This window comes from Pongo pygmaeus, chromosome 3, assembly GCF_028885625.2.
Source record: "Pongo pygmaeus isolate AG05252 chromosome 3, NHGRI_mPonPyg2-v2.0_pri, whole genome shotgun sequence".
In the NCBI taxonomy this organism is placed as follows: domain Eukaryota; kingdom Metazoa; phylum Chordata; class Mammalia; order Primates; family Hominidae; genus Pongo; species Pongo pygmaeus.
The window spans coordinates 97,097,812-97,120,746 of record NC_072376.2 but is presented as its reverse complement, the minus strand read 5'-3'; the positions used below and the strand labels follow the sequence as shown (position 1 = coordinate 97,120,746).

The window sequence follows — 22,935 nt, the reverse complement described above, 5'->3', positions numbered from 1 at the left end:
AGTTGGGATGATTCATATCTGGACAGTATTATTTAACATTTTAGATGAGGGTTTTCCCCTGGTGGTTGCAAATTTTTTTAAAAATACTGAAAACTAAAGGAAGAAAAGAAAAAGGTATACATAATCACTATGTCAAATCACTGCTTACATTTTGATCAATTACCTTCTGTTCTTTAAAGCATGAGTATTGCTGTGTGCATGATTGAGTTTATACTCTAAATACAAGTTTTTATTCTGCTTCTTCTATTCAGTGTTATATTTAAATATTCCCTCTCGTCTTTAAAAAACTATTCAGAAACATAACTATCATTCGCTATCTATTCATCACATATATAAAACATCATGTAATTTTTGGATATTTCATCTTTATCAGGTTTTTGCTTTTTTATTATTATTATTATGAGATGGAGTCTCGCTCTGTCACCCAGGCTGGAGTGCAATGGCATGTCTTGGCTCACTGCAGCCTCCTGGGTTCATGGCGATTCTCCTGCCTCAGCCTCCCAAGTAGCTGGGATTACAGATGCCTGCCACCACACCTGGCTAATTTTTGTATTTTTAGTAGAGACAGGGTTTTGCCACGTTGGTCAGGCTGGTCTCAAACTACTGATCTCAGGTGATCTGCCCACCTCGGCCTCCCAAAGTGGGATTACAGGCATGAGCCACTGTGCCTGGCATTTATCAGGTTTTCTTATCATAAGACTGGACATGTGATTCTTCTTTTTTTTTAAATTTTTTTCTTTTGAGACAGTTTCCTTCTGTCACCCAGGCTGGAGTGCAATGGCGTGATCTTGGCTCACTGCAACCTCTGCCTCCTGGGCTCAAGCGATTCTCAGCCTGAGGCTGAGCACTTCTCAGCCTGAGGCTGATTCAAACCTCATCCTCCCAAGTAGCTGGGATTACAAGCATGTGCTACCATGCCTGTCTAATTTTTGTATTTTTAGTAGAGAAGGGGTTTCTCCATGTTGGCCTGGGTGGTCTCAAACTCCTGGCCTCAAGTGATCCGCCCATCTTGGCCCCTCAAAGCGCTGGGAATTGCAGGCATGAGTCACCATGCCCAGCTATGATTCTTCGTTATTTTATTGTGGTAGAGTCCCCTTAATAAAACAAAGAGTAGGAATTTTAAGGCCCTCGATACACAAAACCAGCTTGATATTCATAAAAACTATACAAGTTTATATTATACTATTAGTAGATGTTTGTCTCAATAGATACTTGCTAACTTTGTATATTATTATTATTTTTTTTTTGAGACGGAGTCTTGCTCTGTTGCCCAGGCTGGAGTGCAGTGGCACCATCTCAGTTCACTGCAGCCTCCACCTCCCAGGTTCAAGTGATTCTTCTGCCTCAGCCTCCCAAGTAGCTGGGACTACAGGTGCGCGCCACCAAGCCTGGCTAATTTTTGTATTTTTAGTAGTGATGGGGTTTCACCATATTGGCCAGGCTGCTCTCAAACTCCCGACCTCACGATCCACCCACCTCGGCCTCCCAAAGTGCTGGAATTACAGGCATGAGCCCCCGTGCCTGGCCTGTATATTAATTTTTTTATTTTATTAGATTTTATAAAATGTTTTCTAATTTTTTAAATGTATATTTCTTTGATTATTAGTAAGCATGAGCTCTGTATATGTTTATTAACCATTTAAAATCATTTTTGTAAATTGTCCATATCTTTTGCCTATTTTTCCTTTGAGATCTTATCAATTTGTATAGGATTTTTCTACCATAAGGTATTACTCTTTTGCTTGTCATTTTTATTGCAGATTTCCCAGTTTTCCACTAAATTTTGCTTTTTGACATTTACATTTAAACTTCTGTTTTTATGTATTCTGACCTATCAGTGATTCCTTTATGCTCCTTATAGCTGTGCTTCATCTTAGTGAGGCCTTCTAGATAACATAGCCATTTCAAGAATCTATAGACCCATTTCCATTTATATCACTCAGTAACTGGTAGCGCTTTATAATCGACTGGAAAGAAGCAGTGCTTTGGGGCTGTAAATTAATTATTAGAGCATGCAAGAAAATGACTTTTACAAGTTGTAGAGGTTCTGTAATTTGTAAATAAATTTGATTCCAATCTGTGTGCATCTAAATACTTTGTGTATTTCTCTTTAAGTTTTGTTTTTATTTTTCTATAGCCAAGCCTTAACAAATACAATGCTAAATATATGCTTTTTTTAACCCCAGAAACATGTTCTGCTCCTAATCATTTGTGTTGTTGTTAACATAAATACAGGAAGTGAAAGATTTCCTTAAAAACATAATGAGCCTTTTTTCTACTTGTAAGCAAATTGCTACTGCTTCCTAGATAATCTTAAACTTCCTATTTCTTTGTTCTTGCTACTGCCTGTGCTGAGTTGGCAGTTCTTAAAGAACTTTTAAGAGCTCAGAGGCAAGAAACAGAAATTCATTTCCAACTTTAATCTTCCATTTCAGTTATCCTCTTTCTTACGATGTTGAAGAGTGGTCATGGCTATTTTTCCAAAGAGAGTATCTTGTACATTCAATTTGCCTGATGGAAAGAGTATCTCAAAGTGGAAAATAGTACCATCGAGCTGGATGTGTTTAGGATCTAAGGTTTTCAAATGTATTAATTTCCTTTCAGAAAAGAAAATATATAAATACTTTCTCTTGGTTCCATGACCAATTATTAATTATCAATATTATAAAGCTGATAAACCTTAAATAGGATTTTATAACATTTTAAGGAAGTCTGCTGTCCCCAAAAAAGTAATGTTTAAATTTTAAATGACCTGGACAGCAATGACTTTCCTGTTATACAATATTCATATTTTCTTTCACTTATTTAATGCATTATGTACCTACTATGTACAGAATATTATATAATATTTCAATTATTCTAATTAAGTATGCTTGGATCTGTTTACTTAGTGATTATAGTAAAAATAAGAAAGTTAGACTATGGTTAGAGTATGGCTCATGCCTGAAGTCCTAATAATTTGGGAGGCTGAGTTAGGAGGATCGTTTGAGGCCAGGATCTTGAGACCAACCTGGGCAACATACCAAGACCCCATCTCTACAAAAAATAAATTATAAAATGGTTTTAAAAAGAAAAAGAAGGCCAAGCACTGTGGCTTATGCCTGTAATCCTAGCACTTTGGGAGGCCAAGGTGGGAGGATCAGTTGAGGTCAGGAGTTCGAGACCTGGCCAACATGGTGAAACCATGCCTCTACTAAAAATACAAAAATTAGCTGGGCGTGGTGGCAAGTGCATGTAATCCCAGCTACCCAGGAGGCTGAGGCCGGAGAATCACTAGAACCCAGGAGGTAGAGGCTGCAGTGAGCCGAGACCATGCCACTGTAATCCAGCCTAGGTGACAGAGCGAGACTCCATCTTAAAAAAAAAAAAAACAAAAAAACAGAAAGTTGAACTAGATCAGTGTTCTTCCAACTCTTTTGAATATGACCTAGAGTAAAAAATATATATTACATTCATCCCAAGACACATAAATGGAGTTATAAATACTCAACTCAAACAAAATTCACAAAAAAATACTTTTTCTTACTGTATGTGATGCCTTCTGATGTCCTCTGTTTTCTTCAGTTCAGTTCTATGTTACTTCATATTTCAAAATGCTGATCACAACCCACTAAACTGATTTTATGACCCACTAATAGATCCTCCATAGTTTGAAAAATTCCTGGACCAGGTGACTTAAATTTTTCAACTTTATAATTTTTCAGATTTAAAATTTTATTGCTTGTAATTTATTGTATTATGTGTTGCTTTTAGATCTGGGTTGCTTAGCACTTTGGTTGGAGAGAAGTCTGTGACTCAGAGATGGGAGGTAAGTTTAATGAATATATGAGCTTCCTTAGAAGTTTGTAGTTACAGTAGAAGTCATACAGTTAAAAGCACTTTGATTATCCATAAAATATATACCATAGTGCTGGGAAAACTGGCTAGCCATATGTAGAAAGCTGAAACTGGATCCCTTCCTTACACCTTATACAAAAATCAATTCAAGATGGATTAAAGACTTAAATGTTAGACCTAAAACCATAAAAACCCTAGAAGAAAACCTAGGCATTACCATTCAGGACATAGGCATGGGCAAGGACTTCATGTCTAAAACACCAAAAGCAATGGCAACAAAAGCCAAAATTGACAAATGGGATCTAATTAAACTCAAGAGCTTCTGCACAGCAAAAGAAACTACCATCAGAGTGAACAGGCAACCTACAAAATGGGAGAAAATTTTCGCAACCTACTCATCTGACAAAGGGCTAATATCCAGAATCTACAATGAACTCCAACAAATTTACAAGAAAAAAACAAACAACCCCATCAAAAAGTGGGCAAAGGACATGAACAGACACTTCTCAAAAGAAGACATTTATGCAGCCAAAAAACACATGAAAAAATGCTCACCATCACTGGCCATCAGAGAAATGCAAATCAAAACCACAATGAGATACCATCTCACACCAGTTAGAATGGCAATCATTAAAAAGTCAGGAAACAACAGGTGCTGGAGAGGATGTGGAGAAATAGGAACACTTTTACACTGTTGGTGGGACTGTAAACTAGTTCAACCCTTGTGGAAGTCAGTGTGGCGATTCCTCAGGGATCTAGAACTAGAAATTCCATTCGACCCAGCCATCCCATTACTGGGTATATACCCAAAGGACTATAAATCATGCTGCTATAAGGACACATGCACACGTATGTTTATTGCGGCATTATTCACAATAGCAAAGACTTGGAACCAACCCAAATGTCCAACAATGATAGACTGGATTAAGAAAATGTGGCACATATACACCATGGAATACTATGCAGCCATAAAAAATGATGAGTTCACGTCCTTTGTAGGGACATGGATGAAATTGGAAATCATCATTCTCAGTAAACTATCGCAAGAACAAAAAACCAAACACCGCATATTCTCACTCATAGGTGGGAATTGAACAATGAGAACACTTGGACACAGGAAGGGGAACATCACACTCTGGGGACTGTTGTGGGGTGGGGGGAGGGGGGAGGGATAGCATTGGGAGATATACCTAATGGTATATGCTGGGTGCAGCGCACCAGCATGGCACATGTATACATATGTGACTTACCTGCACATTGCGCACGTGTACCATAAAACCTAAAGTATAATAATAATAATAATAATAATAATAATAATAAAAGAAAAAAAAATAAAATAAAATAAAAAAAAAAAGAAAAGTAGAATATTAAACGAACAACCCATATGCATATATAGCTAATTTAAAGTTATAAAAATAAAAATAAATATTTTGAAAAGGAAAAAAAAATATATATATATACCATAGAGAAAATGTTTTATTTTCATTCTTTTTAGAAAAAAAAAAGTATTTCATTGTTCTGAAATCTGTTAAAAAGAAACTGTCCTTTACATCACTTTGCATATAAAATTTTAAAAGCTGAACATAGTGGAAATAATTGATTGCTCAAAAATGAATATTTATCTTTTTCCAGAGAGGTGAAATCAGCAACTTCCAATATTTGATGCATTTGAACACTTTGGCTGGCAGATCATATAATGATCTCATGCAGTATCCTGTCTTCCCCTGGATTCTTGCAGATTACGACTCAGAGGTAAATCTTAAGTCATTTTGCTTAAGTAGAACACATTTTCAAAAATAATTTTAAAATACAACTATTGAAGCAGGGTGCAGTGGCTCATCCCTAAAATCCCAGCACTTTGGGAGGCTAAGAGAGGCGAATCACTTGAGTCCAGGATTTCGAGACCAGCCAGAGAAACATGGCGAAACCCTGTCTCCACTAAAATTACAGAAATTAGCCAGGTGTGGTGCCAGACCCCAGATGTCCCAGCTACTCAGGAGGCTGAGGTGGGAGGATTACTTTAGCCCAGGAGGTGGAGGCTCCAGTGAGCCAAGATTGCACCACTGCATTCCAGACTGGGTGACCAACCAAGGAAGACTCTATCTCCAAAAAGAAAAAAAAAAAAAAAAAAAAACTACAGTTGCCTAAATGTTTTATTTGGTTTGTAGTTTAATATTCTCAATCGGCAAAGGCACTTAATTCAAATAGATGAGAGGCATTTAGCACAGACATATAAAAAGTTTGGATAATTGACCCACTTACTGAGTACTGGCCATTAATTCTTAATATCTGTTCAGTTTCTTTAAGTGCGGATTAATTTGCATCTATTGGTGGATGTCAGAATCCATCTGTGTAGTTTGAAGTGTTTGTTAGGAAAACACAAAGTAACTCTTCTACAAAATGTTCCTGCCATATAAAAGAAATTTTTTATACTATTCCAAGAAGCCTTGGTAGAAGATTTCCAACAGTTCAACATGTACATGACTTAAGTCTCAAAATCAAGAACAAATAGATGCATATGAATATTTTGATTCCCCTCTTCCTTTGCCTCCTGTCTGATAGACATCTGATTAGTTCAGAAATGAACCATAACAGGCAAAACATAAGACACTTAGCCCTAGGTAAACAAACAAAAAGATTGTTTTTAAAATTCAGAAATTCAATGAACCTTCTTATTCACTAGAATCACGGCTGCTTATCCTTTCAGAAATATTAGACATCAACATATTAAGGAGAAAGATAAAGCTTCTATCCTCAGAAAATTTTGGTCTAATGAAAGAGTGAAAGGAAATCCACCCTATATGCATGGGTGTACGTTAGTGCATTTGATATGTGAATCTATATATTTGCTTGTATAGTTAATTTGCATACCTAATACACAATAAATAAATAATAAAAGGAAAAGAAGAGCTCAGGAGTAAAGATGGATAAATGAAAATATTTTTCTTTAAGTCAATCAAGGAAAGTTAGAAAGAAAATGTAGATTTTTTAAAGAGACAGGAAGTCCAAAAGAAATGTGGTTTTCTGAGAAGGGAGTGGAGTACTTTGTCAACTCATATTTGAATATGTATCTCACAGGAACATGGCAGGTCCCATTACTGAACCTTCAGTTCTCTACCACATTCTCCCGATGCAATTCTGACCCTCACCGTGTATTCCCCATCGCAGGAAATGGCACCATCATCCATGCTGTCTTACAGGCTGGAAATTATACTTTTCCTACTGTCCATGTCTGCTCAGTGGCCAAGGCATGTCTACCTTTGTCTCCATCAGTGTACCTAGTGTCTCATTTCAGGCCCTCCACATCTTTACTGGACCATTGCAGCAGTCTCCTAACTGGGCTTAATGCTCTAGTCTCTCCTTCCTTCAGTGTGCCCTCTATACTGCAGCCAGATTCAGGAACACTAATTGAGTCATCCCTCTGTTTAAAATCATTCAGTGACCAGGTGCTGTGGCTCACACCTGTAACCCCAGAACTTTGGGAGGCCGAGGAAGGCAAATTGCTTGAGTCCAGCAGTTCAAGACCAGCCTGGGCAACATGGCAAACCCCATCTCTACAAAAAATTAGCCAGGCATGGTGGCATGCATCTGTAGTCCCAGCTACTCAGGAGGCTGAAATGGGAGGATCACTTGAGCTGGTGAGGTGGAGATTGCTGTGAGCTGACAGTGTGCCACTGCACTCCAGCCTGGGCGACAGAGCAAGAAGCTGTCTCAAAAAAAAAAAAAAAAAAAAAAAATGAAGTAAAAATAAATAAATAATAAAATTATTCAGTGAATCACCATCATAATTTGGGAGAGAGTTGAAAAACCTCACTATAGCAACCTTTTCAGTGTAGCTCCTATGTATATATTCCTCATGTACTCCCAGAACTGCTATCGTGGGGCACCCCAGTTCCCTCTCCTGTAATTTAGTGGCTTTTCACATACAGCCTGACCTGCCCAGTGCCCATCGTGCATTTCTTCTCTCCACCAACTAACTCAACTGACCAGCTCCACTTCATCCTTCAGGAGGCACTCAAGTACCAGCCCTGTGATGAGTACCCTTCTGTTCTTTTTCTCCTCTGCCTTCTATTCCCACACTGCCCTTTAGCTGTATAACATGGTACCTATGTTGGGGTTTTTTTTTTCACCATTTTAATCAGGGAGCTTTCTTTTACAGCATTGTCCTGCTATTTGTTTGACCCTACTCAATCTTAGGGTCAAGGTCCTTGAGCACATAGTCCATTTTATGTCTCTCTCAACTCTCAGCCCATAGGATGACACCTGGTACTTTGTACATACTTTAACATTTGTTGAATTAACCAGAAAATATAAACAAGGTACTTTACATATACACTTTGAGATAACAAATATGCTAACTTGACTTACATTCATAAATGTAGATCAGTTTCTCCTGCCCAAGATTTTTTAAAATGAAAGTTTGGCAAAATTGGTTATTCATGATGTCCTATAGAAAGGACACAAATATGCCACAGGCACATATTTCAAATTTCCGCTTTTAAAATCCTCAGGGAGTAAATTTTAGTTTCCTTTTAAATATATGAATTAGGTCAACTCATCAACTTTTAAAGTGATGTCTGGTAAACTAGAAGAATCCATCTCATTGGGAAGTTACTTGATCTGGTGTGATGTTATCTTTTAGAGGTAAAAGAATTACTGAGTGTTCTAGTTTTTATCACTTCCTGATCACCTCTGAGAAGAAAATGCTCAGAAGTAACATTGGAGGGAGACAGGGTGGGGGTGGAGGGAGGGAGGACACAAGGGAGATCTGATCCTCCAATTATGTAAGTGATGAGGTTAACGATGAATTGGAGCTATTGTGTCCACAGTCTCCTGCTGGGTCCTTGCCAAGACTTGGAAGCATTTTCCCTCTTAATCCTCATCCCCTAAACCTGGATCCTGAGTGGCTTCCTCTGTGAAACATATAATTTCCAAAGCACTTGTCTTCCAACTGAATCGGTTAACAAACTCCCATGTGCCTGTCTGTAAAGTATGTATAAATAGTACGTACATGGCATTATTTTGGAGTCCAGTTATACCAGTTTGACCCCACAGATACTAGTGCGTTTTTAAATCATCATCGTCCACAACAGCCACTGTATCTACGTTAGTGAGGCTAGGTAGTGTATAGTAACTTGGAATTGAGTTACATTTTGTATTTTAGGAGGTGGATCTTACTAATCCCAAGACGTTTAGAAACCTGGCTAAGCCAATGGGAGCACAAACAGATGAACGATTAGCTCAGTATAAGAAGCGGTATAAAGACTGGGAGGATCCTAATGGTAAGGAACTTTTTTTGTCATTGGACTTTGTACCAAGTTTCAAAAGTAAGTCATTATGTAGCGGTCTGACATTCTTACATCCTCCTTCAAATTGCTTATATATCATATCTATATGTATTATATGTCCACACATATATGCAGATTATTATAGCAGAGGAATCAGGTTTGCATGCCAACGTATGGCCATGCTTAGAAGGCATTTTAAATAGCTTATCAGAGTATTGGTGGAAAACTAAGTATTCCTGCTCTGCATAGGGCAGAAATTTCCCATCATAATCTGCCTCTGTCTCTAATCATGTTTAGTCCAGGAACCATACTTTAATTTATTGTCTCTCTTTAATTTTATTGAGGCAATTTGTGGAACCCTTTTGCATTTAAAAGAAATTACTATATTCTAAAACTTTATAGTTTACTTATTTATTATGTTTAATGTTTATTGTGTTTCTCTCTCAAAAAGGCAAAACAAACAAAGCAGAAAGAAAGCCTAAGCTTGTAGTCCTGTGTGAACTCTTTTTTCCCGCCCCGCCTCTGCCAAGGAGAATATGTAGTAAAAATACATAAAAGTGCTTAATATTCATAAACAATGATGTAGAGAAATATATAATTGCAAAGCCAGAACCTAATAAAAACTATAAGACAATATACAGCTTTAGTGGAAGATGGTCTACTATTAAGGGTTAACTATTATAGTAAGCCTCAAAACATGAAATTGGTAGACATACTAAGTTTGTGGGAATAGGCCATTGAATTATACTTAATCTGGACTACTGTCAAATATAGAAGAGAGGGATAGTGGTATCATGAAGTTTTCCTGCTGCAAATGCCAGTACTAATTGCATTTAGTGTCACAGTTATCACATAGGCTAGCATTTTCAAGCATAAATTAATACCTATTTTATTTTTCATATTTCTTCTTTTGGTTTCAATTGTGCTTTAATTTTCTTAAACAGGAGAAACTCCTGCATACCACTATGGGACCCACTATTCATCTGCAATGATTGTGGCCTCATATCTTGTAAGGATGGAGCCTTTCACACAGATATTCTTAAGGCTACAGGTAAAACTTTAAATTTGGGGTTTTTCTATTTTATACAAGCCTACTTCTATCTAAAATGTCACCTTTTAAAACATCATTATCTTGTGTTATAAGAAGCTCTGCGAAATTTTAGTGGCAAAGTAGTTACATAACTAAAGTAGAATTTTGTTGGACCAAAATTGATTAATGAACTAGAATTCGCTTAGAACAAGTAAGTGCCAGCATCCTTTAATCAAATACATAAGTAGCATACATTTTTCAAGCAGCCCTAACTGGTTGAATTAAACAATTTTTATTTTACAAAAACTTGATATATTCCAGCTCATTCTCTGTTTCCTCGATTATAATTGCTTTTCTGTACATTCTCATTCATTTATTCAGCAAATATTTAATAAACACCTACTGTGTGCCAGGCACTGTTCCAGGTACTTGGGAGGACTTCAATTAATAAAGAGAAAAGCCTTACCTGTGCAGTTTATGTATTTCAGTTGAAGGAGACAGCCAAACATCAAAAATAAGAAAATTGTAAGGTGTTTCAGAATGTGATAGAAGCTATCAGAAAGATTTAGGTCCAGAAAGAGGGGATGGGAAGTGGGGAGAACAGGAGGTTGCGCAAGGTGGGATGCAGGTTTAAGTAGAGTGGTCAGAGTAAGTCTCCTGTGAAAAAAAGCCTAAAGGAGGTAAGGGTGTTGCTTCTGCAGACATCTGGAGATACGTGTTCCAGGCAGAGGGAAGAGCTTGTGCAAGGGCTCTAAGGCAGGCTTGTACCTGACATGTTCCAGGAGCAGCCCGGGGGCCAATGTGTCCAGAATAGAGTAAGTAAGGAGGAAAGTTAGTTGTAGGGGAAGAGGTCAACAAGGAAACGGGCTAGATTGTATGGCAGATGTTGGCAGCCATGGCATGGACTCTGGCATTTTCCCACACTGAGCATCATAAGACAGGTACACCATGTTAACTTAAAACACAGCAGCATAGGGGGCTTGACTGAAGAAGATGGATAGTGTACCTGTGAGGCTGCGTAGTCAAAAATATCCCTTTTCTATTTTAATTTGCTTTATCGGTCTGTAACTGATCACCTTTTCTAATTCTCCATTTAATTCTTATTAGTATGAGAACTTGCATATCATGTAAATTTATAAAATTAGCCAAACATAATTTGAATGTTTCCAACTGTAGATGATTTACATTAGAATCTTTTCTTGTGATGGCATCATCAAACTATGGAAGAACTCATATTTCTTACAGCCTTGTCCTCTCTTTAAAATCTACTATTTTTTGGATGACTTTTTAAAATCTTTACACTTGGATTTCAGTTTGATTATAAAACAAATGCAGAGAGAACCCTCTGTAAGGATTACCCCAAAGAGAATTAGATGTTTTATGTTTATTAAAAATTTGTGTATATTTAATGTAGGATAATGGGAAATTGAAATGTCACCAACTATAGTTGGAGTTTTCAAGCTCTTGAACTTGACAGAAGCTTCAGGTGGGAGCGGTTCTCTAATAGAGTGGTGTCTTCTCATTCTGCCCACAGGGTGGCCATTTTGACCTGGCTGACCGGATGTTTCACAGTGTGCGGGAGGCCTGGTATTCAGCGTCAAAGCACAACATGGCAGATGTAAAAGAACTTATCCCAGAGTTCTTTTATTTACCAGAATTCCTGTTCAATTCCAATAACTTTGATCTAGGTACGTAGAGCTATGGCACTGTTTTAGGAATGTTAGCCCGGAAAAGTCCAATAGAAATAAGTCACTTCTCTGAAGATTGTCTGCAGCACACATTAACAAGAAAAAAATTTGTTATAGTTTCTTGCAGTCATTTGCTGTAATTGGGTGTGGTTACATGTGATTTTTGTGGTTACAAAAATTAGCCAGACGTGGTGGTGGGCACCTGTAATCCCAGCTACTCAGGAGGCTGAGGCAGGAAAATTGCTTGAACCTGGGAGGTGGAGGTTGCAGTGAGCTGAGATCGTGAACTGCACTCCAGCCTAGGCAACAGAGCGAGACTCCGTCTCTAAATAAATAAATATTGAGACAGATTACTCCGAACATTTAGAATTTTGTTGTTTTGATGAAAACAAAGGTGAAAATTTATTTGAAAAGTATTACTGTTGAAACCCATTAATAGCTAAGAGTAGTATATCCAAATTTTCCACGTGTTGTTTTAATCTCGTTTATTGCCTAATACATTCTCGGTTTATATGCTAATGTGTTTTAAAATTAGAACTTCAGAATAACTTTAAGTAAATCCCTTTTCTTTATCCTGTAAGGGCTCTATTTTCTAGAAAAACGGGACCAAATCAGCATTTATAAAAACAAGAAAAACTCGATCAGTGCTGTTTTTATATTATCTGGCTGTTAGAGGAAGTGGATTTGACTTCGGTTACAGTTTCTTGGAACACAGTTTGCTGATCTATGCTTCTGAGTATTTCTTTTACAGCATATCAAAATTCCATTGTTTCCATGTTAGAATATTCCTGCCAGATATTTGTTGTTTTATATTTTTTTCATTCCTTGTATTTTCTACTGTTTTATAAGAGTTAGCACATAAATTATAACTGTACTACCTCCAAATTTTCATGAACAGAAAATACAGGGAAGTGTTTGTATCCTATACATATGAAAGATATATCTATTTGAAGTTTTCTAAAGATAATTTTTATGTATTTAATTGTCCATCAGCAACTCTACCTTTGTGAAATGGGATCTAATGGGAAAGATAACAAGGCTATCTCCAGAGCCCCAGGAAAAGTCTGAAATTGATTTTCATTACCTCTAATTATGCCTAGAGCTCACCCTTGAGCAGCTAAAGACACAACTTTAGGACTTAGAATTAGAGAAAGTGATGGGTTTTCCCAAAAGAATAGAATAGTCAACAAGAACAATCAACAAATACCTGCTATAGCCTTTGACTGTGAATGCACATTAACATTTTCTTTTACTGAGACAGAGTCTTGCGCTGTTGCCCAAGCTGGAGTGCAGTGGCATGATCTCTGCTCATCGCAACCTCCGCCTTACAGGTTCAAGCAATTCTCGTGCCTCAGCCTCCCAAGTAGCTGGGATTACATGCGCCACTACACCTGGCTAATTCTTTTTCATATTTTTAGTAGAGATGAGGTTTCCCCATGTTGCCTAGGCTGGTCTGGAACTCCTCACCTCAAGTGATCTGCCCGTCTCAGCCTCCCAAAGTGCAGTGGTTACAGGTGTGAGCCACCACGCACAGCCACATTAGTGTTTCCTTATGTTCACTTATAATTCAACTTTGGAGAACGTTGCCTTCTTCCCCAGTGATACCACTGTCAAAGAGACAAATATGGAGAGGTGCAGAAAGAAAGATAGCTCATAATCTTCCAGAAACATCTATCAGTTATGATAATCCATGTTGCAAAGGTGTTCCAGACTGACCACTTACAAACCCAACTAACCAATCTACTTTTAAAATAAGTAAATAAAAAAAGGAGGATGTATCTTCGTCATGTTCACCCTCATAACAAATTATCTTCCCTCCTTGAAACAGCATACTTTAAAAAACAGTGGTTGGGCCAGGCATGGTGGCTCACACCTGTAATACCAGCACTTTGGGAGGCCAAGGCAGGCGGATCACTTGAGCTCAGGTGTTCAAGACCAACCTGGGCAACATGGTAAAACCTCATCTCTACAAAAAATACAAAAATTAGCTGGGCGTGGTGATGTGCATCTGTAGTCCCAGCTACTCAGGAGGCTGAGGTGGGAGGATCACTTTATCCCAGGAGGTTGAGGCTGCAGTGAGCCGTGTTCGTGCCACTACACTCCAACCTGGGTGATAAAGTGACACCCTGTCTCCAAAACAAAACAAGACAAAACACTGTTTGTATATAAAACCTAAAATCATACGACTCATAAGAAAACATAGGGGTAAATCTTCATGATCGTGAACTTGGCAATGTATTCTTAAATATGATATCAAAAGTACAAGCAACAACAACAAAAGATAAATTGGATTTAATCAAAATTAGAAGTTTCTGCATCCAAGAATGTTACCAAGAAAATGAAAAGATGCCTATAGAATGGAAGAAAATATTTGCAAATAATATATCTAATAAGGATCTAGTATCCAGAATATAAACAACTCTTATAACTCAATAACAAAAAGACAAACAACCCTGTTGGAAAATGGGCAAAGGGCTTGAATAGACAATTTCCCAAATAAGTTATACAAATGGCCATTAAACTCATGAAAAGATGCTGAACATCATTAGTCATTAGGGGAATGCAAATCAAAACCACAATGAGATACCACTTCATATTTACTAGGATGACCATAATGGGGTGGGGGGAACTGAAAAATAACAAGGGCTGGCAAAGGTATAGAAAAATTAGAACCCTCATACATTGCTGGTGGGAGCATAAAATGGTTTAGCCACTGTGGGAAGTAGTTTGGCAGTTCCTCAAAAAGTTAAACAGAATTACCATATGACCCAGCAGTTCCACTGCTTGGTATATAGAATTGAAAATGCAACTCAAGTAAGTATGTGTGTGAGCATGTTCATAGTAGCATTATTCACAATAACCAAATGGCAGAAACAGCCCAGATGTCTATCAAGTGATAAGTGGATAAACCAGTTGTAGCATATACATACAATGAAATATTATTCGTCCATGAAAGTGAATGAGGCACTAATAAATACTACAATGTGATTGAACCTCAAAAACATTACACAAAGTGAAAGAAGCCAGACAAAAACAGTCACATATTGTACATTTCCATTTATAGGAAATACTCAGAATAGGTAAGTCCACAGAGACAGGACACAGATTGGTGTTCTGGGGCTGGGGTGAAAGTAATACAGGCAGCTACTGATTAACAGGTACAAGATTACTTTGGTGGTGATAAAAATGCTTTGGGACTAGATAGAAATTGTGGTTGCATAACATTGTGTCTGAACTAAATGCCACTACATTGTTCCCTTTAAATGGCTGACTTTATGTGAATTTCACCCCAATAGAAAAAAAAAAAACAGTTTGCCTCTTCACACAGAAAAGAGAGTAAATGGTGTAAAAGAAAACACACTTGGGGCTGGTCGCAGTGGCTCACGCCTGTAATCCCAGGACTTTGGGAAGCTGAGGTGGGCAGATTGCTTGAGGCCAAGAGTTCGAGACCAGCCTGGCTAACATGGTGAAAACTCATCTCTACTAAAAATACAAAAATTAGCTGGGCGTTGTGGTGTGTGCCTGTAATCCCAGCTCCTCAGAAGGCTGAGGCACAAGACTCACCCGGGAGGCAGATGTTGCAGTGAGCCAAGATCATGCCACTGCACTCCAGCCTGGGCAACAGAGCAAGACTCTGTCTCAAAAGAAAAAAAGAAAGAAAAAGCACTTGGATTTTTTTTCCCCTTGCTATGAGATAAGTAATATTCACCCTGGGGTCTTCTTGTCTATGCATCCTTGGATACACATGGAGGAGAACTTCAGAATAGCAAAATTAAGGGTGGGGCACTGGCTCTTGCCTATAATTCAAGCACTTTGGGAGGCCAAGGTAAGAGCATCACTTGAGGCCAGGAGTTCAAGATTAGCCTGAGCAACAGAGCAAAACCTCTTCCCTTCAAAATAAAATAATTAGCCAGGCATGGTGGCACGTGCCTGTACGTGGGAGGCTGAGGTGGGAGGATCACTTGAGGCCAGGAGCTCAAGGCTGAAGTGAGCCTCATAGCACTGCACTCCAGCCTGGACAGCAGAGCAAGACCCTGTCTCAAAAAAAAAATCTAGAATTAGACAAAGGCTTTCCTACAGACTATGTTATCTTTATATGTCATTTTAAAATTGCATATAGTGTTCATAAAATAAAATTCTATCAAATAAGTATTCAAGGATTATAGCAAAATTTGGAAAAGTAATTTCTATCTCAAGTAGCCTTTTTACCTGTTTATTATTACCAAAAAATTAGGCCTAGTGGGCATTTCAGGGGGATTCAACACAGAGCGTGCAGTGTGTGTGGTTGAGGAGGAAGGGTTGTAATGACTTGATTTATTTTTGTCTTAAATCATATGGTAACCTTTCCAACCAAGTCAAGACATTCCTTTAAACAATAAACTGATATTTGTACCACTCACTTAATATCACATTGTAAATAAACCATCGACTAGCAATGATAAAGGCAAGATTGTATCTAAGGGAAATATTTTATTCGCTTTCACTTGGAATTGGCTTTGTGTTCTAAAATTTGAACAACTGCATTTCTGTATGAAAATTTCCAGTACAAGTATTTATCTAACCAACTGCTATTAAACTAGTGAGTCAACATTGTTGTTTGTAGAGTCATTTTTACAATGATAATCTGATTTGTATCTATAAAAACTCTGTAAGCTAAAGTGACTTTTTTGGTATATTTCAAAAAAAGAAGAAAAACACCCTTTTTGCTTAGATGCAGCCAAATTTAATATATTTTGATGTGGATAGATTTCATAGTGAATGGTTTCTTTTATATTTTAGAAATTATCTTGGCTATCACTTAAAATAAGTTTATATGGAATAAATATTATTTATGTGCTTTATCACAACATTTTTTTTTTGTTTTTGACAGGTAGCCCTATAGTTTTTCCAAATATTTTTTCTGTTAAATAATGCAATAACAGCAAAAAGTTATGTCATTTCAGATTTTGCTTTTTAAATGAGAATGCTTACTGCAAATACATGCCAGTTCTACAGAGCTCTTTTGAGAACCTAAGAGTCAGCGATATAAGAAACCTCTTGTATTACAGATATCTACAGGAGACTGTGTCCAGGAGATTCAAGACAGTAACCCTGCAAAATGTTTTGCTGAAAAGGAGTCCTGTGGTCAATTAAATTTCAGACATTTTGTGTTTGATATCCCTCTTAGAGAAGGGCAGTGCATGTTAGCATATTAAACCTCTGAGGAGTCCTGCCCTCAAGACTCTGCAGAAAGAAGCATGTTTCACTTTGTATAACTCAGCATTTCCTGAAGACATTGGCAGTGAGGGCCTCAGTTTTGCTGACTTAGTAACTCTTTCTGCTGGAGTGATCTGAGGACCAGTCTTGAGGGATGCTAGAGTTGATAATCTCTGAAGTCCTTTCTGGTGTACAATTTTAGCGTTCTGGTAATGAATCTAACCCACCATTTCTCTGTTAGATTAATATAAAGTTACCATTTATCCCATTCTTTCTTTTTTTTTATTTTTAATGTATCCAATTGCATAGGCTGTAAACAAAATGGCACCAAGCTTGGAGATGTTATCCTTCCACCCTGGGCAAAAGGGGACCCACGAGAATTCATCAGAGTCCATCGTGAGGTAATGGAAGCACACTTTACAATTGAAGTTGAATTTCATTTGGTTATTGAACATAATACAAAGACAGGGCCTCTAGCAGAGTACCACCTGTTTGTTACTAATACAGCCAGGTCCCCTTATCTACAGGGGATACATCCCAAGAACCCCAGTGGATGCCTGAAACCAGGAATAGTACCAAACCCTATATATATAAACTATGTATTTTCCTATACATATATAGCTCTGATAAAGGTTAATTTATATATTAGGCATAGTAAGAGATTAAGAATAATAATAAAATAGAACAATCATAACAACCTACTAAGAGCTATGTGAATGTGATCTCTGTCTCTCACTCTCATAAATATAATAATATTTTCAAACCATGGTTTACTGCAGGTAACTGAAACCTCAGAAAGTGAAACTACAAATAAGAGGGGACTACTATGTTGTTTTTATGATTTTTAGTTATTTTAGTTCCTATTAACCACTTACCAAGGTTTTTCTAGTCTCTGAGCAAGTAATAGAAGTCAGCCAGTGACTAAACCTGTGTTTGAAATTACAGGCTTTGGAGTGTGATTACGTGAGTGCCCATCTACATGAGTGGATTGACTTAATCTTCGGTTATAAACAGCAAGGCCCTGCTGCAGTAGAAGCTGTAAATGTCTTCCATCATCTTTTTTATGAGGGTCAAGTGGATATCTACAACATCAATGACCCACTAAAGGAGACAGCCACAATTGGGTTCATTAACAACTTCGGTCAGATCCCTAAACAGGTATGGATGTTTCTTTCTTATCATTGATGTACTCTGTTTCATTTTGTAACATTTCTCTAGATTATAGATTACCACAAAATAATTAAGTTTACATTAACTTAATAAAGAGCCATAAATATCACCTAGTATTTCAATCGATTCCTAGATCGTTGCTTTTTTCTCACTCTCACAGTCCAGATAAATAAAAATTTTTGTTTAAAGAGAATTATCCCTTACAAACTAATGCAGGGTGTGCTTCCTTAAACCTCTGTAAGATGTAACAGGAGGGACCTTATAGGCCACATACACAGAGACAAGGTTTTGTCTGGAGGCCAGTGGGAAACCAGTGCTGATTTTAGTCAGAGAAATGACATGGTCATATTTAAACTTTAGAAGTTCATTCTGGCCTCAGTCAGAATAAACTACTCTATGCGTGCCTCTCTCTCTCTCTCTCTCTCACTCTCTCTGTGTGTGTCTGTCACTCACACACACACACACACACACACACACACAGGGGACCCAAATGGGGAGCAGAAGACCACTAAGAAAGCTATTGTGGTAGTTCAGAGAACAGATGATGATTAATTGGGTTAGATTGTTGACATAGGCATAATAAGTGCTGTGCTGTGAGAGCACGTGCCTTAGGAATGCCTAGGACATGCAATAGCTGCCCTCACCACCTTCTGGAACTTGGAGAGGAAGACGAAGATCTAAGCCTCTCAGCACCCAGATACTGTAGGCCTGTTTCATGTTCAGCAATGAGCAAACCTCCATGAAGAGACCTCATCCCTTCTCTCATCCCCATTGTCCGAGGTATGGCAGGAGGGCTGGGTGCACCAGAAGTAACTGCAGCACTTCTCCACAGTGTGGAGAAGGCACACTTTGATGAGCTGGTCAGACCACCCACCTTTACTAAGTACCAGTGGCTCATACTTTGATCCTGGCTACCTTCTCTGTTCCTGCTTTAGATGTCTCTACGGACTCCCTTTTTTGTAGGTTAACTTGAGGTTTCCAGGGTTGACACTTGAGAACACACAAAACAATGGCTCATCTCTTTATATAGAAAAGCCATGATAGATAGCAGGACATGCTGTAACTGTACCATTCACAATGCAGTCTGATCCCCTAGCAATCTGATCCCCTAATAAAAGAAACATGTTTACTTTTATTTTTATTTATTTTTATTTTATAGAGAGAGAGTCTCACTATGTTGCCCAGGCTGGTCTCGAACTCCTAGACTCAAGCAGTCCTCACACCTCAGCTACCAAAGTGCTGGGATTACAGACATGAGCTACGGTGCCTGGCCATGTTTACTTTTAAAGCAAAATGCTTTCTGATAAACTATTCACAGTTGAAGAATATTAGCTATACCTTTATTTAGTTAACTTTTTTCTTTTTCCGGAGAGTTACAAGCGCTGGAGCCATCTTTCATACCCTAGGGGAAATACATATTCTGAACAAAAAATCAAGACACTTGCACTATTGCAGGATTTTTGTGCTACTTTGAAGTAGAAGAGGCCAGAAGTCTGGGAAGTATCGTTTGGATGCCAACATATTTCTGGGACATACATTGAGTAATAGAGGGTACTTTCAAGTAAAGCCATCCTCAAAAATGTAGGTTTTATGGTCATCATCTCCATACATCATTATATACCCGCAGCCTGGTGCAGTGCTCTGTCCTTAGGTCCTCACGTAAAAGTGCTTCAGTAAATGCACATTCATGAGAGTGCTTTACAACTATGTATCTTAATAGAAGCCTGATCTTAATGTCCTTTATGTAGATGAAATAGTAATAAAACATTTAAAGATTTGAGAGTCTGGAATGTGTATCTTCCTCTGCACAAAGAATTTTTTCTGTTTTTTTCTCTTGGAAACCCCAAATATCTAATTTACAAAGTGTGATGGTGTTGTATTCATCTTAAATCTCATTTCTTTTAAAGTTTTTCAGATCTCCTCAAATACTAGTTTTCCAACAGAAACTACTCTATGCCTGTCTCAAAGATTTACAATAATTGAAAAATAGTAATCTTAAATGTACTTTTTTTTTTTTTTTTGAGACGGAATCTCGCTTTGTTGCCCTAGGCTGGAGTGCAGTGGCGCAATCTCAGCTCACTGCAACCTCCGCCTCCTGGGTTCAAGCGATTCTCCTGCCTCACCCTCCCAAGTAGCTGGAACTACAGGCGTGTACCACCACGCCCAGCTAATTTTTGTATTTTTAGTAGAGACGGGTTTCACCATATTGGCCAGGCTGGTCTCGAACTCCTGACCTCATGATCCGCCCACCTCAGTCTCCCAAAGTGCTGGGATTACAGGCATGAGCCACCTCACCCAGCCATTAATATTTTTAATTCTGTAGAAATACTGAATGATGATGTAGCACATTTTTATTTTCTTTTTTCCCTTTACAACATAGCAAAGCACAAAGAAGATGATAATATTCACACTTTCAGCAAATCAGTAGCACCTTTTTAGGACACCAAAATGATATTTCTAAATTACATAAAGGCCACATTGAAACCAGAAATAATCTAACTAGATAGAATGTCTGCCTGTCTTCAATGGCAAAGAATGGTATTAGGATACTAAGAGTTAACTTTTGAATATCATTGGAAAATAATTGTCGATCAACTGTAGATTGACTTTCTTTGAGAAATTTATTGTGAATTCAGCTTAGCATAGAACAAGACAATAGCCCATGCTTTAATATCATACTCCTGTCCCTACTTATTCAGGTGTGAGTTCTCTGGCCACCTTCATAGCCTCTTTGAATCTCTTTCCTCGGGTGTAAAATGAGGATAATATAGTACCTAATGGTTCTTGTGAACCTTAATTGAAGTAAGAACACAATGCCTGGCATATAAAAGGGCTTATAAGTGTTATCTTTCATTATAAAGTGAGTCATCTTCTTTCATACCAGTTATTTAAAAAACCTCATCCACCAAAGCGAGTGAGAAGTCGACTCAATGGAGACAGTGCAGGAATCTCTGTCCTACCAGGATCTACAAGTGACAAGATCTTTTTTCATCATCTAGACAACTTGAGGCCTTCTCTAACACCTGTAAAAGGTAAAATAATGAGAAATAAACTTTTGATTAATGATTTAATGGGATTATTAATAATCCCAGTTTAACAATAACAAATTTGCTTTTTGACAATAGCATAATTTGTTTAATAAGTGCCATACATTTTGTGTTAAATTACTAAATACCTACTAGTATTTATATTTTCTCTTTTTGCTTTTTTTTCTCTGTTTTCTTTTTTTGGCTTGTTGGACTTCATATCAGAAGGAACCAAACAGGCTTCTCTCTCCTCTTTAAGATAATCAAAGCTCTAAAATACCAAAACCTTGTAAATTCAACTTTATAGATAAAAAAAATTTGTCTTCATAATTTCATTCTCATTTAAATATATTCTGCCTATCCGATATATTAGTAAAAGAACGTATTTTTAGTATGCCAATGAGAAGACATCTGTCTTTTATCTAATGGTATAATGGGATATCTAAAAATATTTTTTCAAGTAGGTTTTTTCCCCTTAGAATGAAAAAAAAAAGTTCTGCAAAATCTTGAAGTTGTCGCTTAAAAATATCCAAGAATTGGAACAAAGTCTGGTTAACTTGTGTGCCATTCTATGCCATTTGGCCTCATTACACAGACTCTGCTCTGTGCCAGCGTCAGTCACTGCTGGCGATTCTTCTGGAGTAGTAATGTGGTCATCAGAGTGCTGGTGTGGAGCAAGGAGTCCGTTCCTCTGGGGAATGACATAACCTTCCTTGAGGAAGTCTAAGGGCTGGCTATAACTTGGGAGGTACTAAAGACATAGGTTTGTTGATAATCTGTGTCCCTATGACATTCTGGGGAGCATCCCAGATTACTCTTTACAACCCTAGGGAGGCAGACCTGAATGGTAGTAACCAAACCAGAGAGTGCCCAGAAATAGGAAAGCTGGAGGAAAGTCCTGCAGAGGACCTGTTAGGTTCAACATTCCACCCAGCAGGTCTTGTAGGAGATTCAAAAGCCCAGCTCTATTTCTGAGATCATTTTTTCCCAACGTAGGTGTCAGGATGCTTGATTTATATGAATATTTGAAATTATCATGCTCTATGAGATAATGACATTAGTTTTTCCTGTTCCTGTCCTAATACCATGATTTCTTTTTTCTAGAACTCAAAGAACCTGTGGGACAAATTGTATGTACAGATAAAGGTATTCTTGCAGTGGAACAGAATAAGGTTCTTATCCCACCAGCCTGGAATAAAACTTTTGCTTGGGGCTATGCAGACCTCAGTTGCAGACTGGGAACCTATGAGTCAGACAAGGTTTGCATTATTTCCTGCCTACTCATTTAATATTGCTCTTTTGTGGTCTGGCTATCCTATATGACTAATAGGGTTGGGGAGAACCCAGTCCAAGGGCTTGTCAGCTGTTCCTCCAAACCCCAAAAGAAAAGTGAGGTTTCCTATTTGGGGAAAGGAGAGCTTCACTGAATGAGAGCAGGATAAAGGAACTCATAGAGATGTCATGTTCTCTGCAGAACAAGCCTCTTTGCAAAGTTGTGTAATAGGGGCTAGCAGTTTCCTTCTCACTCAAAGAATTCCTCCGAGAGATCCTAGCCAGCAAGGTGCTCAGCATTTCTGTCAACCAGAATAGCCTCCTTTTGATGAGTCACCATCTGGCCCACTTTTCATTTTAGTGCTGCAAACAAGCTGGCAGAAAACCTGTTGCTCCATCCCGCAAGAAGCAACAGAAACTGTTTTGGG

The 22,935-nt window shown here is 37.9% G+C and overlaps 1 protein-coding gene across 8 annotated transcripts in view; it reads left to right on the top strand.

The window, feature by feature from the left end:
• Positions 1-22,935, top strand: part of WDFY3 (WD repeat and FYVE domain containing 3) — a 298,737-nt gene that overhangs the window by 256,983 nt on the left and 18,819 nt on the right. For all 8 annotated transcript variants that reach the window (XM_063663839.1, XM_063663844.1, XM_054484306.2 and 5 more), the window contains 9 exons: positions 3,754-3,808; positions 5,470-5,589; positions 9,002-9,119; positions 10,070-10,176; positions 11,690-11,843; positions 17,349-17,440; positions 17,985-18,197; positions 21,094-21,241; positions 22,340-22,494. In XM_063663839.1, coding sequence (XP_063519909.1) covers positions 3,754-3,808; positions 5,470-5,589; positions 9,002-9,119; positions 10,070-10,176; positions 11,690-11,843; positions 17,349-17,440; positions 17,985-18,197; positions 21,094-21,241; positions 22,340-22,494 — 1,162 coding nt within the window. The remainder of the gene's footprint in view (positions 1-3,753; positions 3,809-5,469; positions 5,590-9,001; positions 9,120-10,069; positions 10,177-11,689; positions 11,844-17,348; positions 17,441-17,984; positions 18,198-21,093; positions 21,242-22,339; positions 22,495-22,935) is intronic.